The 16,227-nt window shown below is 44.1% G+C and overlaps 1 protein-coding gene across 19 annotated transcripts in view; it reads left to right on the forward strand.

Moving 5' to 3' along the window:
* The window catches only part of Cdkl3 (cyclin-dependent kinase-like 3), an 85,645-nt gene extending 76,646 nt beyond the window's left edge, over window positions 1-8,999 (forward strand). For all 19 annotated transcript variants that reach the window (XR_015630953.1, XR_015630954.1, XR_015630952.1 and 16 more), the window contains 2 exons: window positions 4,171-4,278; window positions 8,874-8,999. Coding sequence is in view for 4 of the 19 variants with exons in the window: in XM_087574024.1 (XP_087430150.1) it covers window positions 4,171-4,276 (106 nt within the window). In the remaining 15 variants the exon portion in view is untranslated. The remainder of the gene's footprint in view (window positions 1-4,170; window positions 4,279-8,873) is intronic.
* The last annotated feature ends 7,228 nt before the right edge of the window (window positions 9,000-16,227 follow it).

Below are 16,227 nucleotides of genomic sequence, written 5' to 3' on the forward strand. Positions count from 1 at the left end.
TGATCAGTCTGAAAAGCATATATAAATTTTTCGAATTAAAAATTCAAATTCTGAAGTCTGAGGTAGCCAGATTTCATCCATATGGGATGAAGGCTGTGTGACCCGCATTTTATAGCTCTCCCTTTGACAGGGTTTTACTTGCTGCCTAAAACCACCTGGATATTATGGAGCTGTTAATTTTAACTACAGAAGTGATTGGGTTGGAATTTTATCTTTTAGAGACGGGTATTAAATATTTACTAGTGAGATTCTAATGCATGGAATTTACCTCAGAACAGCACAAGGAAGTGTCATGGAGGACACCTATAAGTAATAATGACTCTGGGTTGATGGCTGTAGGAACAGATAATGGGGCCATAACTTGCCTGGGGAAGTGGGGCCATTATACTATTCACCGTATTGCATAAATTTGTGAGTAATTATGACCTTTATAGATGTTTCAAATTATACGTGTTATATTTGCTTAATTAGTATGCATATATATATACTATACATGTTTGAAATAGACATGTTTTCAATGATCACTCTTTAGGTAGAGGGCAGGGTTAGTTGTACTTGGATCTCACATCAGTGCTGTGCGATAAGAGAGAACTACTGGTGATTTTTCCAGAGACTCGTCTTCCCAGATGACATTTTCTCACCTGTCAGCCACCTCAGTCAAGCGTGGGCTCACCTAACTGATTGAGCAGCGACTAGCTGTATGTGCGTTTCTCTGCACCGTTTATCTGTGTCCTCGGAGCTTTCCTGTCTGCCTTCTTTCATTCTTTGTAGGGCTTTCCACTAATCAACCTGACATCCTGTGACACTAGATATTATGGTGTCTTGGGGATTATAAAGTGATATATTAAAGAGGAGATAAGACATCAAAGAGTAGATGCTAATGTTTTCAAAATGGTGATTACCTGGGACTGGGATCAGTGTCCAAACCCTCTGAGCTCACTCACACACTGACAGCACACTGAAACTAGGAGATCACAGTATGCTTTTTCTTCCTGCAAAAATAGAAATAATCTAAAGACAGTGTCTTAACTAGTGTTTCTCTCACTGTGATAAATACAACCAAAAGCAAACTGGAGAAAGGGTTTTTCTCAGCTTACAGCCTGTAGCATAATCATTCAGGAGAGTCAGGACAGAGACTGAAGCAGAAATGTAGAACCAGAAACTGGTGCAGAGGCCATGAAAGAGTGCTGCTTACTGGCTTGCCTTTTATGCCTTACTTAGCCTGCCTTCCTGTGCACTGCAGGACCCCCAGTCATTAAGATTTCAGAAGCCTGGTGTGTGGAGCTAGGAGTCTCAGGCTGTTGCCAAGGCAACAGCACAAAACTTTCTTATCCAAGGGCTTGACCCAAGGGGAGGGGAATGGCGGGTGCTGGTTGGCCACTCATCTGTGAGTGCTGAGGAGCTCATGGAGCTGCAGGGAGGTGAATGCTCTCTGGATTTACAGAGACTCTAAGTGGGACTTCTCAGTGTAAGCGCAGGCCCCTGTAGTCCAGGAGGGCTGGTCTGGAGCCAGAGTCATCAGCTGTTGTGACCTGCTGAAATACGGGTGCCAGGAACCAGACTCAGGCCCTGTGCAAGGACGGCACAAGAGCTGCGCTGCAGCCACAGGAGGGATAAAGCACACTTAGAATGCTAGCACTGAGTATGGTGAGAAGGGGTCCTGAGTTCCAGGCCAGTTTGGGCTACCTAGTAAACTCTTATCTCAAAAAGCCAAAATAGACAAATAAAAATAGACCTAATAGCAGCTTTTGCCTGGTGGTGGTGGCACCTGCCTTTCATCCTAGCACTTGGGAGGCGGAGGCAGGTGGGTCTCTGTGAGTTCCAGGCAAGCCTGGTCTTCAGAGCTAATTCCTGAACAGCCAGTTATTACACAGAGAAACTCTGTCTTAGAAAGTCAAACGAGTTAGAAAGCTCTCTGTATTCCATCTCCTCCGTACACGGTCACTTTAAGAGGGCTTAAATGTGTCTGTACAGTCAATCGAATGTTTGCTGGATTCCAACCCTGACCAGTTTTGAAAGCTCACCTAGATGGCTGTAGCCTCTGTGGGGGTGTTTTGGAACTTGCCTGCCCTTGTCAGGTGTAGGGTTGTATGAGGCTATTCTGCTCTATAAAATGCTTCTTAATTGGGCTGCAGCAATGGCTTCAAGGTGAAGAGCATGTATAGCTCTTACAGAGAACCTGAGTTTGATTTCCGGCATTCATGTTGGGCAGTGTGATCACCAGCCTGTAACTCCAGCTTCAGAGGATCTGGTACCTTGCCTTCCTCTGGACTCTGAGGGACCTGCATTCACACTTGGACACCCCCCCCCATAGTCCTATAATTAAAAAAATTTTAATGCTCGGAATTTGTATATTTTTAAATCTAAGTGTTGTGTGTACAGGCATTTTGTGTGTGCACCACATGCAAAGGCCAGAAGATGGTGTTGGGCTTCCTGGAACTAAAATCACAGACAGTTGTGAGCTGCCATGTGGGTGCTGACCCAGGTCCTGTGGCAGAGCTGCCAGTTCTCTTAAGCAGTAAGCCGTCTCCCAGACCCGGGAAATACTTGTATTAGTTTCCTGACACCCAGAAGTAGAATTAAGTATTTGCTATTGTATTTATCTCAAATACAAAAGCTATGCTAACAATGAATGAGAAATAGAAAATTTTAATAAAGGAAGGGAAAGAAAATCCTCAATTCTGTTTGGCTTGGTTTTCTAGAAATTCTATGTCCATATTTTGTGTCAAGATAAGCCTGAGTGCAGATGGGTCAGGTCAGGGGTCCCTGGATGTTTGAACCTGGTATCTTAGCCTCTGAGATAGTGCTGTAGCATTCTAGACCAGTACAACAATACAAGGGTGAGCCCTACAAGCTAAAAGTGCATACCATTTAAAAAGAATATTCAAGGGCTGTATAACATAAAATAAAGAATTTATTTTAAATAAAATATATTTAAAAAGAATATAAGAGATGGCTCAGAGGCTAAAAGTACTTGTTGTTCTTGTAGAGGACCTTAATTCAGTTCTTAGCACCCACGTAGGATGGCTTACTTTACAGTGGTTCTCAACCTGTGGGTCATTACCCCTCTAGAGGTCATATATCAGATATCTTGCATATCAGATATTACATTACGATTCATAACAGTAACAAAATTACACTTAGGAAGTAGCAACAAAATAATTTTTAAAAGATTTATTCATTTTATTATATATAAGTACACTAGCTGTCCTCACACACACCAAAAGAGGGCATCGGATCTCCTTACAGATGGTTGTGAGCCACCATATGGTTGCTGGGAATTGAACTCAGGACCTCTGGAAGAGCAGTCAGGTGCTCTTAACTGCTGAGCCATATCTCCAGCCCAACAAAATAATTTTATGGTTGGGGTCAGCACAACACGAGGAACTGTATTAAAGGGTCTTAGCATTAGTAACCTTAGTTCTCATGGATGTGATACTCTTTTCTGGTCTTTGGACATCTGCATGCATGCACAGGCACACACATACATATCGTTTAGAACAGTATCTCAGTAATCCAGCTTCAAGTTTTATGGTTAACTAGTGGGACTAGCTCAAGGTACAAAGGCCTAATGTGGTCCCAAACAGCCTGTGTTCGATGGTTGCCCGAGTCAGGAAAATATGTGCATCTAATGGCTGCAGTCTGATAGGAAACTGCTGTTCTGTGGGCTTTAACACAAAGTGAGGAAAGCCCTTGTCTTAGTTAGTGTTTTATTGCCCATGCCCACAACAACTCTTATAAATGACAAATGTAGTTAGGGCTGGTTTCAAGTTTCAGAGGTTCAGTCCACTATCATCATGGCAGAAAGCACAGCAACGCACAGGCAGACATGGTGCTGGAGGAGCTGAGAGGTCTACATTTTGGTCCATAGGCAGCAAGGAGAAATTTGCCACACTGAGTGTAGCTTGAGCGTAGAAGACCTCAAAACCCACCTCCACAGTGACATACTTCCTTCAAGAAGACCACACCTCTTAGTTGTGCCACCACTCTCTATGGCCAACCATTCAAGCACATGAATCTATGGGGGCCATCCCTATTCAAACCACCACTGCCCTCATTCCTTCTGGGGATGTGGGCACAGTTCGTCAGCTCAGTCGGCGCGTCAGTTGTCCATGGTGCAGCATGCACAACTGGGAGATGCTCCTAACCTCCTGTACTCTCCTCCGGCAGGTTTTCAACATCTTTCCTGGCTGGTGCAAGAGAGGCAACCTCAACTGGCCATCCTGACCTCCCTCTGGGTCAACCCCCACACTCTGCAGAGAGCTTGCTTCTCTAAAGGTAGAGTTGGACCCACCCCGCTTGAGACGGCTCATGACTACCACCCACTAGAGCACAGGGAGACTGACACTGGGAGCCCTGAGATTTGGTCAGAACGAACAATACAGCTTCCAGCTTGCTATCTGGAAATCTTTGATCCCCAGAGCACACTGAGTAAAACAAAACTAAGTCTGACTCTTTCCAAGCCACCCAGCTGTTAGAAAACTAAGCCATAGAGAGTGGCCATGTCGGGGCACGGGCTGCAGCCCTTGTTTAGGGGTTGGCAAGCCTAAGTGCTGATCGATCTTAGATGTGACATCATTGCAGTTGTGACTCCTCCCAAGGAGGCCCCAGATAGACGTGGAACAAGGAGAAGCCATCCCTGCAGTGCCGTGTTTGTATTCCTGCCCATAGACTCCAGTGTAATGATAGACTTACGGTAGTTATTTTATACAGTGGGTTGGAGTCGTCTGTTACATAGCCATCAAAGTAAAAGACCTCTTCACTTCAGTACTACCAGAAAGGGCACACGGAGGAAGAGAAACCAGCCAAGCATGGTGCCTCCTTACGCCACTGACCCCAGTACCCAGGCTGAGGCAAGTGGCTTCCTCATGAGTTTGAGGCCACCTTGGGCCACAGAGTCAGACAGTCTCAAAAAGGGAAAAAAACGACAACAAATAAAGTACAGATGAGTTAAGGCAAGGGTTGCAGATGCTGTTACAAAATAAAACTAAAAAAATAGAAACTGAAAGTTACTAAAACTGTGAACAAAAACTAGAAATTCAGGGCTGGGGATTTAGCTCAGTGGTAGAGCGCTTACCTAGGAAGCGCAAGGCCCTGGGTTCAGTCCCCAGCTCCAAAAAACAAAAAACAAAAAAACAAAAAACTAGAAATTCATGCAACCCCCTGCTCACTGCTCGGCGTTGTCAGTGAGGTACAGCCTCACTGAATGAGCGTGGCGTTACTACATTTGTGCAGTTAGTCAGACGCCTCTCCCTCCATCCTGAGTTCTTCTGCCTGGCGGCAAGAGTCTACAACCTGTGCCCTCCTGCGGGCCTGGTTTTTGTTTTTGTTTTATTTGTTTGAGACAAATCTGGTCTGGAACTTATGTATAGCAGAGGATGGTCTTGAACTCCAAATCCTCTTGCCTCTGCCTCCAAAGTGCTGCAATTACAGGCCAATACCACTACATCTGCTTAGATGACATTGTTTTGCTCCAAGTCAGACCCAACTATTGGAAGAAGTCGGTGAAGTACAAGGAACACCAGGTCAGTTTGACCTCTGACCCTAGATGACATTATTGCGTTAGTGTTTTTTCAGCCTCAATGCAGTAATTGTTGAAACCTGTATTTTCTAAATGTATATATAAAGTATACAAAGATAAAAGAACTATAATTTGTTTTAAAATTGAGATGTGGGAGGGTTGGGTATGAATGGAATGAGATTGACATATGTCGACAATTGCTGAAACCAGACAGTGGCTAATAGTGTGGGTCTCATTATTATCTGTACTCTCTGTGAACTTGAAACTTCCCATAAGAGAAATGTTAACCAGAGAGTTGGAAGGACTCACTCTTTGCTGCCCAACTCTTCCAGACCTGGGTTTGTGCTAACTGGAGCCTACTTACATAGATCTGAACATGCATGCCCTTGAGACCTATGGTCTTGAGACCCCCCTACTCTACTCTGGAGGCTTTCTCATACAGAAGCAGACTAGCAGATGAAAACTTATTCTTGGGTAGTGCTCAAGATTCTCCTCAAGGGAGGGGGAGGTGGTATGAGAGAGGGAAAAGGGGATAACATTTAAAATGTAAATACAAAATATCCAAGAAAAATAAAATTGAAAAAAAAAAAGGTTCTCCTCAAATTAGCATAATCTTTGGTGGCTAGAAACCCCTTGAGGACAGAAATGTCTTTGGCCTGTTGAGTGCTAGGGACACAGGGGCCATCAGCAAATGTTTGCATTTGATTAAGAAATCTGAACTGAGCAAGGTGGCTCCTGCCTGTAAATCCTAGGACTGGGGTGGTAGAGGCAGGAGGGGCAGGGAAGTGGGTGTGACTAGCTGTCAGTTCAGGGTTAATCCCACAGTTTGCTTTGAATGTTAAATAGTGTTGTTTTTGGTCTTGAAATACATCTGTCAGCAGAAAGATAGACAAATGGGCTGCGTGTTGCTATGCCGAAGACACGTTTTGGAAGATTCTCCCTTTGCATGTGGATCCTTTCTCCTCTAAAGAAAGCTATTAACTCATGCTGCAGCCGGCTGCTCTTGCTTGGTTTTGGCTATGTCACCGAGCCCAAAATAGAAAGTTCTTCTACTGCAGAGCAAAGCAGGAGGTTTAAATTTGTCAATTCAAGAACAAAGGGTAGCATTATGCTGGCTTTTCTAGGAGAGTGAGTAGAGAGAGAGAATGCCTGTTTCATTAGGAGTGATCTGACACTGGCAGGGGCTGGGACCAGGAGACAATCTTGTACTGTGGTAAGCTGGGCCCAGCTCCCACCCTCCCAGCCTCCTCCTGACAGCAGCACTTCTCTCAGGACAAGGGAAAGCAGCTGAGCCATTGGGAAATGGGTTCCAGAAAGCACTGACTTTATCAGACTGGGAGAATAAAATAATTTGGGGTTGGGGATTTAACTCAGTGGTAGAGCGCTTGCCTAGCAAGCGCAAGGCCCTGGGTTCGGTCCCCAGCTCCGGAAAAAAAAAAAAAAAAAAAGAATATAGGGGCTAGAGAGATGGCTCAGTGGTTAAAGGCACTGACTGCTCTTCCAGAGCTCTTCCAGGGTTTAAATCCCAGCACCCACATGGCAGCTCACAACTGTCTATACTCCAAGATATGACAGTCTCACATAGACATACATGCCATGCAGGCAAACACCAATGCACATAAAATAAAGTAAATAAATAAAAATTTTAAAAGGAAGGTAGAAACAGTGTAGAGCTGTTCCATTCCCAAGTATCTGCCTTGAAGAGATAGTGCCAGAGACACAAACTTATGAGCAAGGACATTTGTCACTGTATAAAGAAATGAAAATAGGAAACAACTTAAGGGCCATTATATAAATAGCAACATGTTAGAAAACTCGGTAGGAGCTGAAAGTATGATTGTCACATTGTACCAGAGAACATGAGGAGGTTCATGATCCATGAAATGAATAAATGACCTAGTAAATAAAGCAAGTTCTACAACAGGAACTCAACTTTCAATTTCCCCTGAGTATGTAGACAAACATGTATGCACACACACATACACACTGGGAAGGTGGGCACAGTGGCACAGACCTGTCATTCCAGCATTGAGAGACTGAGGTGGGACCATTACAAGTTTGAGGTAAGCCTGGTCTATATAGAGAAACCCCACCTTAAAACAAAGAAACCCAAACTGACAAATAAAAACTAGAAAAAGAAAAACACAATGTGTGTGTGTGTGTGTGTGTGTGTGTGTGTGTGTGTGTGTGTGTGCACACGTGTGCACACATGGGATCCCTCAGCGTCCAAATCTCCTGGAGCTGGAGTTACAGTCAATTGTGTGCTGTCTGATCCAGGTGCTAGGAAGAATAGTATATGCTTTTAACCACTGAGCCATCTCTCTAACCTAGGCCATTTGTCAGTTTATTCATTTGGAATAATTATTAATCAGTTTGTTCATTTGGAACAAGGATGCACTATTTAACTTTGGCTGGCCTGGGACTCACAATATAGGCAGGCTGTCCTCAAAAATCTGCCTCCCAAGTGCTGGGATTAAAGGAATTCACCACTATACCCAGCCAGGCTATTTATTGAAAAAAATAAACTAACTCTGTGAGGAAGGTGCTATGGAGGAAATGTTGAAACTTATGAATTAAATAACCTTCAGAACACAGAGATCATTTTTAAAAAGTGCCTTGAACATGGCTTACAGGGGCTTTTGAAGTATAGGTTTGCTAGGATTCAGTCTCCCAGACCCAAAAATGGCCACATCAGAGTTAGTGGTCTCTGTGAGAACAGAGCTGAGAGCTAAGCAGCCTTATGGGGAACCTGAAGCCCACACAGAAATCCCTGGGGTGTCTGAGAGTACACATAAGGCAGCTAACCAGCAAACATAGGAAGGACAGACTTGAGGGGTCAGGACATCTGTGTGTCTAGAGGGTTCTGATGAGCCTGTGAGGAAAAGGGTTAGGGTTAGAGGGCTACGATGTTTTATTTACGGTTTGGCAAACTCTGACTTCCACCAACTGTTGAAGGACTGGCTTCCAAAGTCTTCAAATGAGAGGAGGTGGGTGGTACAACCATGGGACAGAGCCAAGGGTGTAGCTGCGGTCTCTTCTCATCTCTCATGCTTTAAATATAAGCTCTGATGTGATCGAGGCACCAGAGATAAAATGCCTTTCTCAAACTAAGCAGGCAGGATCTGGTGTCCACTTTGGACAAGATTGTGGAAAACGGACTTGGTGGGGGTGGGGGGTGGGGGGAAGACGGGGAATGTCTTGGCCTCAGTACTTACACACGGGGTTGAAAAATTTGACACCTTAACATTGTAAACAAATGCAGACATGGTTTCCTGTGTTCTCTCCAACCACTGAGAACAGACTAGGTATGATTTAAGAGAGAATGCAGTTTTAACAATTCTTTTCTTCTCAGCTAAAGAAGTCCGGGTTATTCTTCAATGTGGAGCTCAAGCATCAGCTTCTATAGAAAGGCTTTCCCAATGTCACCAAGCAACATCTTCACTCTTGAGAGCATGAGTAATAAATCTGTTTCACCTGGTGTACTGTCTGCCTCCTTGCTAGAACCTAAGCTCAGTGGACTGTGTGGTCATTGCATGTCTTACCACTGTGATAGAATACCGGATAGAAACAGTCCAAGGGAGAAAATATCATTTGGGCTCATGGCTTCAGAGTCACATCTCTTATGGTAGGGAAGGCATGTGGCAGGGCAGGAGTAGCTGAAACCAGGCCGGGGCTGTTACTGTCTAAGGCCTGCCCCTTGTGAGCTATACTACCCTGGCCCACCTACTACAGGTCCTCAAGTCTTCCAGGATTGCTTCAAGATCTAAGATTAGCCGAGCTTAGTGGTATGTGCCTGTAATCCCAGCACTTTGGGAAACAACAGTAAAAATCTCAAGAGCCTGTGCGCACATCTCAGACTTAAATCATTATATTCTGTCTTGCCCTCATACAGGGTTATGGGCATCTCTTAATACAAAGGGCATTTGGTTCAGCCTGAATATTCCACATGGTGTAACAGTCCCACCCAGCACTGTTCAGAAATGCAGTTTCTTCTTTTTAGACTCAGGGCAGCCTCTCACCTCTGAGACCTTGTAGAATACAAAAGTAAGTGATGTATTTTCAACACACAGTGGCACAGAAAGCCATTCCCAGCCCCAGAGGGTAGAACAGGAATTCAGCACAGTGGTGCAGTAAAGCAAGACTAAAGTGAGCAGGAGAGCCAAGTCCTGCTGCTTCATGGTTGACATCACATGAGGTCCTAAGGCTGGGTTGTCCTGCCCCAGTGACACCAACTGGGTGGAGTGTTCAGACCCAGTGCCTATGCGGGGCATTTCTCATTTACCCACCACAGTGGTGGACCAGGCAGTAGAGAAGAGCTGGAACCAGGGTCTGGGTTGGAATCTTCAAGGGCCTGTCTCCAGTGAGTTACCCCTGCCAGCTGGACCCACCTCCTAAAGGTTCCACCACCTGTCAAAACAGCACCCAAGCCAGGAAAGAAGATCTTAGAACACAAACCTGTAAGGGACCCTTTGAAGTCAAGCCATGTATGACAGCCTAAGTATTGTGCCTTTGAATTTTTCTTCCTTCTATCTTCCCATTGCCTTTCCTTGTACCTGTCATGGTGGCACATACCTGTAGCCCCAGGATTCAGAAGGCTGAGAAAGAGCAAGCATGAGTTTGAGTTCAGCCTGGGCTACAGAGCAAGTCTGAGGCTAATCTGGGCAGTATAGTGGGACATTGTGTCAAAATGGTTTGGGCTGATTATTGAAACTGAGAGCTATAGAGGTTTTGGGATCTAGTCTAGAATCCCCAGAATTAAGAACCAAATTCCTTCTTAGAAATCCGGAACTTAAGAAAATCCTGATTGTGAAGATCAAGGGCCTTTCTACCAAAAAGAAAAAAAAAGGGGGGGGGTAGATGCAAAGGAAAACGCCAGCTGGTGGAACACTATACAGAGTAGCACACATGTGTGTATCTGAAACTATGGAAAGGTGAGTCGTGCAGGCTGGCTGAGTCGGTGTCAGTATCCAAGTTGTAGCCTCGGATCATAACACTGCTGGGAAATGGTGACCTCTCTATATCATTCCTTTCAGCTAAATATAAATCTAAAATCTCTCAGAAATGACTATTAACTAAAAACAAAAATATTAAACCAGGTGTAGTGTTGTATGCCTGTAATCCTAGCACTGGGAAGTGGAGACTGAAAAGATCGGGAGTTCAAGACTTTCCTTGGCTACATAGTGAGTTCAAGGCCAATGTGGGCCATGTGAGACACCAGGGAGAAAAAAAAAAGAAGAAGTAAAGAAAAAGAAAATCAAATTACCAAACATCTTCTGGGGTTGAGAGATTATCTCAACATTATCCATGATTAAGGACTGAGAATTTAAATGTGTACACTTTCCACATTGTTAGAAAAACTGGCAGGAGAGAATGAATATAAAGTCATTCAGATTGATGGGAGCAGACGGGAGATGATCCCAGCTTTTTCTTCCTTGTAGGAGAGCTGTTCACCTGAGCAAGGGAGTGCTGTCCACGATGTGGTGTTTACTTAATTTAAAGGCAAGGCAGGCCATGTCTGAGGAACTTCACTACCCTGGGAGACAACAGGGTTGAGCAAAGACAGTTCATTTTGTCTTGTTTGTGGTGATTCATTCTAAGAACTAGTTTCTCTTTCCCTTCCCCTTCCGAGACTGCTTGTACCCGGTATGGAAGGTCTCATCTGCAAAGCAAGGTGACTTAGAAGACTTGGCTCAAAGACTAGCATACTGACTCTTGCTGAACATGGTGGTGTACGTCATTAATCCTGACACTCAGGAAGCAAAAGCAGGTAGAGTTCAAGGCCAGCTTGTTCTACAGAGTGAGTTCCAGGACAGCCAAGGCTACACAGAGAAACCCTGTCTCCAAAGAACAAAGCAAATAACAAATTCCGTCTCTTATTAGTCAGTTATTGACAGAGGCTCATAGCCTTGTGTCTATTCCCTGAAAGAAGAGCAGGTAAGCAGCATCTTCCTCTAAGAACTGGCCATCCACTGTGGACACCAACTCAGCCATCACTTTTCTCTGCCCACATTATCTTGCCTTTCTTTTGTTTTGGGATTCAACTCCACATTGTCATCCCCAGAATCAGAGCATAACAGTGAACACAGAAAGACCAAGGAGATGACTCAGTGGGTAAAGGTACTTGGGCACTGAGCCCGATGACCTCAGTTCCACCCCAGGGACCCACATGGTAGAATGAGAGAAGCAACTCCTGCAAATTGTCCTCTTGCTCACCCTCTCACACACAATTTATTTTAAAACAATAATGAAGTATACATAAGTAACCAAAGGGTCATCTTGCTGGCTGGTTCACTGGTCAACTTTGAGAATAAACATGGCTGAGAAGGGAGACAGGAGCTCTATATGGACCTCTGAGTGATTGAGCATTTGCCTGGCATGGCAGGGGCACTGAGTGTGGTGCCCAGCATCACAGAAAGGAAGAAAAAAAGCAAAAGAACATAGAAAGGGTGGAGGGGAGGAAAGCAGTAAGGAGGAAGGGGGAAAGGAATCAAGAGAAAAGAAAACTAATGAAGAGAGACTTAAAGTCAACAGAGAAGTGCAAACTGACTGTGCGTGTGCAGGGCTCATATAGACACAAGGGGATAACTAAAGCAAGGGCTCAGAGTGGGAACATGGTAGGCAAGAACAGCTTGTGGCTAGGGAATAAGGGAGCCCAAGAGCTGTGAGAGGGAAGGCAGGAGAAAAGACAAACTGGAATCTGTTTTTGTTTTTCTAGACAAGATTTCTCTGTGTAGCCCTGGCTGTCCTGGAACTCACTCTGTAGACCAGGCTGGCCCTGCTATCAGAGGTATGTCTGTCTCTGCTACCTGAGTGAGTGCTGGGACTAAAGGTGTTCAGCACTGTGCTTAGCAACAAGTTGGAATCTGGGGATGCTTGGTGAGGAGGCAAATGAGAAGGCCACAAGAAAGCTAGGCCTCAGGCTGGAGAGATGACTCAGTGGTTAAGAGCACTGACTGCTCTTCCAGAGGTCCAGAGTTCAATTCCCAGCAATTACTTGGTGGCTCACAACCATCTGTAATGGGATCTGATGCCCTCTTCTGGTGTGTCTGAAGACAGTGACAGTGTGCTCGTACATAAAATAAAACTTAAATAAATAAAAAAAAAGAACATTGTTTCTTGTTGTTTCCAGCGAGTGTGAATTTGACAGCGGGAGGCTGTGGAGTTTTAACTGCATGTAAAGGAGTACAATTTCAAGAGCTCAGAGTATATAAACTTAACAAATGATGGAAGGGTTGATGTCCTGGAAATAAAAAAAAAAAAAAAAAAAAAAAAAAAAAAACCAGTAACAAAAGAAAGCTGGGCCTCAGGGGTTGGGGATTTAGCTCAGTGGTAGAGCGCTTGCCTAGGAAGCGCAAGGCCCTGGGTTCGGTCCCCAGCTCCGGAAAAAAAAAAAAAAAAAAGAACCAAAAAAAAAAAAAAAAAAAAAGAAAGCTGGGCCTCCTTTCTACAAAGAAGTGTGGGGCTGTAAGTGTTGACATCCTCAGGCACAGTGGAATAGTTAGCTGGCCTTCTGGCTATGGGGTTTTGTTTCTTCTTTACATTTTACTTTTACTACATGTGTGTATATGCACACGTCTCATCACACGTGTTCAGAGGACAACCTTCAGGAAATCAGTTCTCTCCTTTTGTCATTGGACACCAGGATCAAATTCAGGTTATCAGGCTTGGTGGCCAGTGCCTTAACTCACTGAGCCATCTCTCTGGCCCCTAGCTATGAGTTCTTTGAACCTATGACTCTCCTAAGAAATGCTCCATTTACTCAGATCTCCTGGATGCTTTCTTTTCCCAATCCTAGAGGCAATATATATTCACTACCGAATTACACAAATTAGTACAGACTTAAAAATGTCACTCAACAGGGGTTGGGGATTTAGCTCAGTGGTAGAGCGCTTGCCTAGGAAGCGCAAGGCCCTGGGTTCGGTCCCCAGCTCCGAAAAAAAGAAGCAAAAAAAAAAAAAAATGTCACTCAACTATTGCCCCCTCTTCTGTAGCTTGCTGGTGTCTCTTGGGAGCAGGTATTTATAAAGATGCTCTATAAAGCTATCATAAAGTGGTGGTTGTTTTGTTTGTTTGCTTTGAGACAGAGTCTCACTATGCAGCCCAGGTTGGCTTCAAGCTCTCAATCCCACTGCCTTAGCTTCCTGAGTGCTTGGTAAACAGGTGTGTTCCACCACACCCAGATATACGTATTGTTTTATAATGTATTTCTGCACTATAAATAGCCATGTGTGTCATAAATAGACTTAGGACAGTACTCAGGAACTGCAGAACTGGTGGCAGTGTTGGAGGTTTGTCCTGCCTTCTGGATGGTGAACTTTGCCTTTCTTTTCCTGTGCAGTTTCCCTCTGTAACTGAGAACAGCCTGGACGTCATGGGCATCAGGCAGGGACGTGATCCTTCCTCTCTTTAGTCAAATGACAGGAGCTGGGAGGAAGGTCAGTCAATAGTGTATCTGTGACAAAGTTCCTGGCCACAAGACTTCGGCCATATCCATGAAGCTCTAAGCCTAGTGAAAAGGCACATGAACTCCCCATCACCCGAAAAGTACAAAAAGGAAGAGCTAGACATCAAGGGTAGAGGTAGCCTTGGATATGTGGAATGCAGAAAGCTGGTGGGTGGCTGGGCAGGCCCAGTTGGCCAGAGCACTGCAGGCTTTTTCTCCTGAGCAGGCCCAGTCAGGTTGTTGGCTGGAGTTTCTGAGGCATAGGAGACGTAGGTGCAAAGAACATATTATCCTTTTTAGGTGTGCTGCTCTTTTTAGATACAGGATTCAGAGCTAACAGGAACATGAGCCTGACAAAATGTATTAATTCTTGGATTTATTCCTAAGTAACTGTCACCATACAACAGGTCTCCTGGTGATGAGGGAAGAGAGGGAGTCTCTTTTGTTCTATTTCTACTTCTCTTTGCTTGAATTTCCTCTGCCATCTTCATTTCCTTCTATGATTTGATCATACATGATGTTTTTATATACCTGAGGGACTTTAATGGGCAATAGGCAGAGCTAATTCTGGAAAGCCAGGGCTACACTGAGAAACCCTGTCTTGAAAAACCCAAATACATATAATCATATATTTATATATTATTAACAATGTTTTAATGATGTATTATTTTATATACTATCTAATGTTTGTTTAATTATAATATATTTTAATCTGTTTTATATATTATTACATGCATTTTTATATACTTACATGTGGCATATTTATATATATGATACTGGGTGTGGTGGCTATGCCTCTAATCCCAGCCCTCAGAAGCAGAGGCAGGCACAGCTCTGTGAGTTGTGGGCCAGCCTAGTCTACACAGTGAGATCTTATTGAAAGAAAGAAAAAGGAATGAAGGAAGGGAAAGAGAGAGCGGGGGTTGGGAGGGAGGGAAGGATGTCCTCCCTGGCTTGGCATCTACAAAACAGGGATTCAAACCCAAGCCCATCGACCCCAGAGCTATTTCTCACATTCCTCTGCTTTCTGTGACCATTGGCTTCAGTCAGAGAACGAGAGGGATCAACAACAAAACTAATTTTAGTTAGAATGCTGGCAAAGTACAGCTCAGTCCTCCATGTTTAATGTCGATGTAATATCTTGGTTAAGAGTGCCTATTATAAAGCTATTTGCTCCAGGTTATCCTCCTCCTACCCCGCCCCATTGTCAGATGTCTTTTATTTATAGCTATGTTTAAACATCCTGGGCAACAGACTCACTGTACCCAGATTTGTCATCTGAGCAATGGTCCTCAACGTTGTCTTAAGAACTCTTTTGGTTTTGTGTAGAAGTTAAAAGGATAATTCTTTTTCTTTTTAAGTTATCTTTTGGCTTTCAAGACAGGGTTTTTTTTTTTTTTTTTTTTTTTTTTTTCCTTTTCTTTTTTTCGGAGCTGGGGACCGAACCCAGGGCATTGCACTTGCTAGGCAAGCGCTCTACCACTGAGCCAAATTTCCAACCCCTCAAGACAGGGTTTTAAACACTAACCCCACTTGCCTTAGACTCATTGTGTGGCCCATGCTGCTCTTGAGATGGAAGCAATCCTCCTGCCTTATCTTCCTTTGTGCTGATATTACAGACATGAGGTAACACTCCAGGCCATTTTAAAACTTTTGTTCCAAGTATTCATCAGCTCTCAAATTGAGTCAGTTGGGTCAAATTGGTTAAGACCCAACTTTCAGATCCATTTATTATATTGAAGTTCTACACAGTGTGAGAGCATTTGGGGTTTCTGATAAGGGAAAAGACATCCTGATTAGCATAGTTCTGTATTGTTTATGATCCGGTATGCCTCACTCTACTGCCCGAATGCTAATAAGAGCTTCCTAGAAGTCATTCCTTAAGAAGTTGCAGCATTTAATTGTTTGGCAGGATATCTAAGTACATATAATTATATCTTCCCTCCATTTTGTGAGGGTGGTGAGCCAAGTAACCTGCATCAGGAGAAATTAATGCCACCAGCAAGGAGAGCCTGCCGAGAGCTAGCACTTTAGAAGAACCTTCATTATAGAACCTTAGCATATACAGTGGGCGGTTAGTACTTTTCAATCTGCCAAACTAGCATCAGCCCTGTCTTTGCAGGTGAAAAAATGCAGGCAGAGGGATGACTACTGATCCTCTTCTGTATTTTAGTAGCTGTGTGACTCTGGTTGAGACCTTGGCAGTATGAAGTTCTCCGTCCTGACCAGTATCTTGAAGAAGCCTCTCCCCTTTTGTGTGAGC

The sequence above is a fragment of the Rattus norvegicus genome, chromosome 10 (assembly GCF_021556685.1).
Source record: "Rattus norvegicus strain SHRSP/BbbUtx chromosome 10, alternate assembly SHRSP_T2T, whole genome shotgun sequence".
Classification (NCBI taxonomy): domain Eukaryota; kingdom Metazoa; phylum Chordata; class Mammalia; order Rodentia; family Muridae; genus Rattus; species Rattus norvegicus.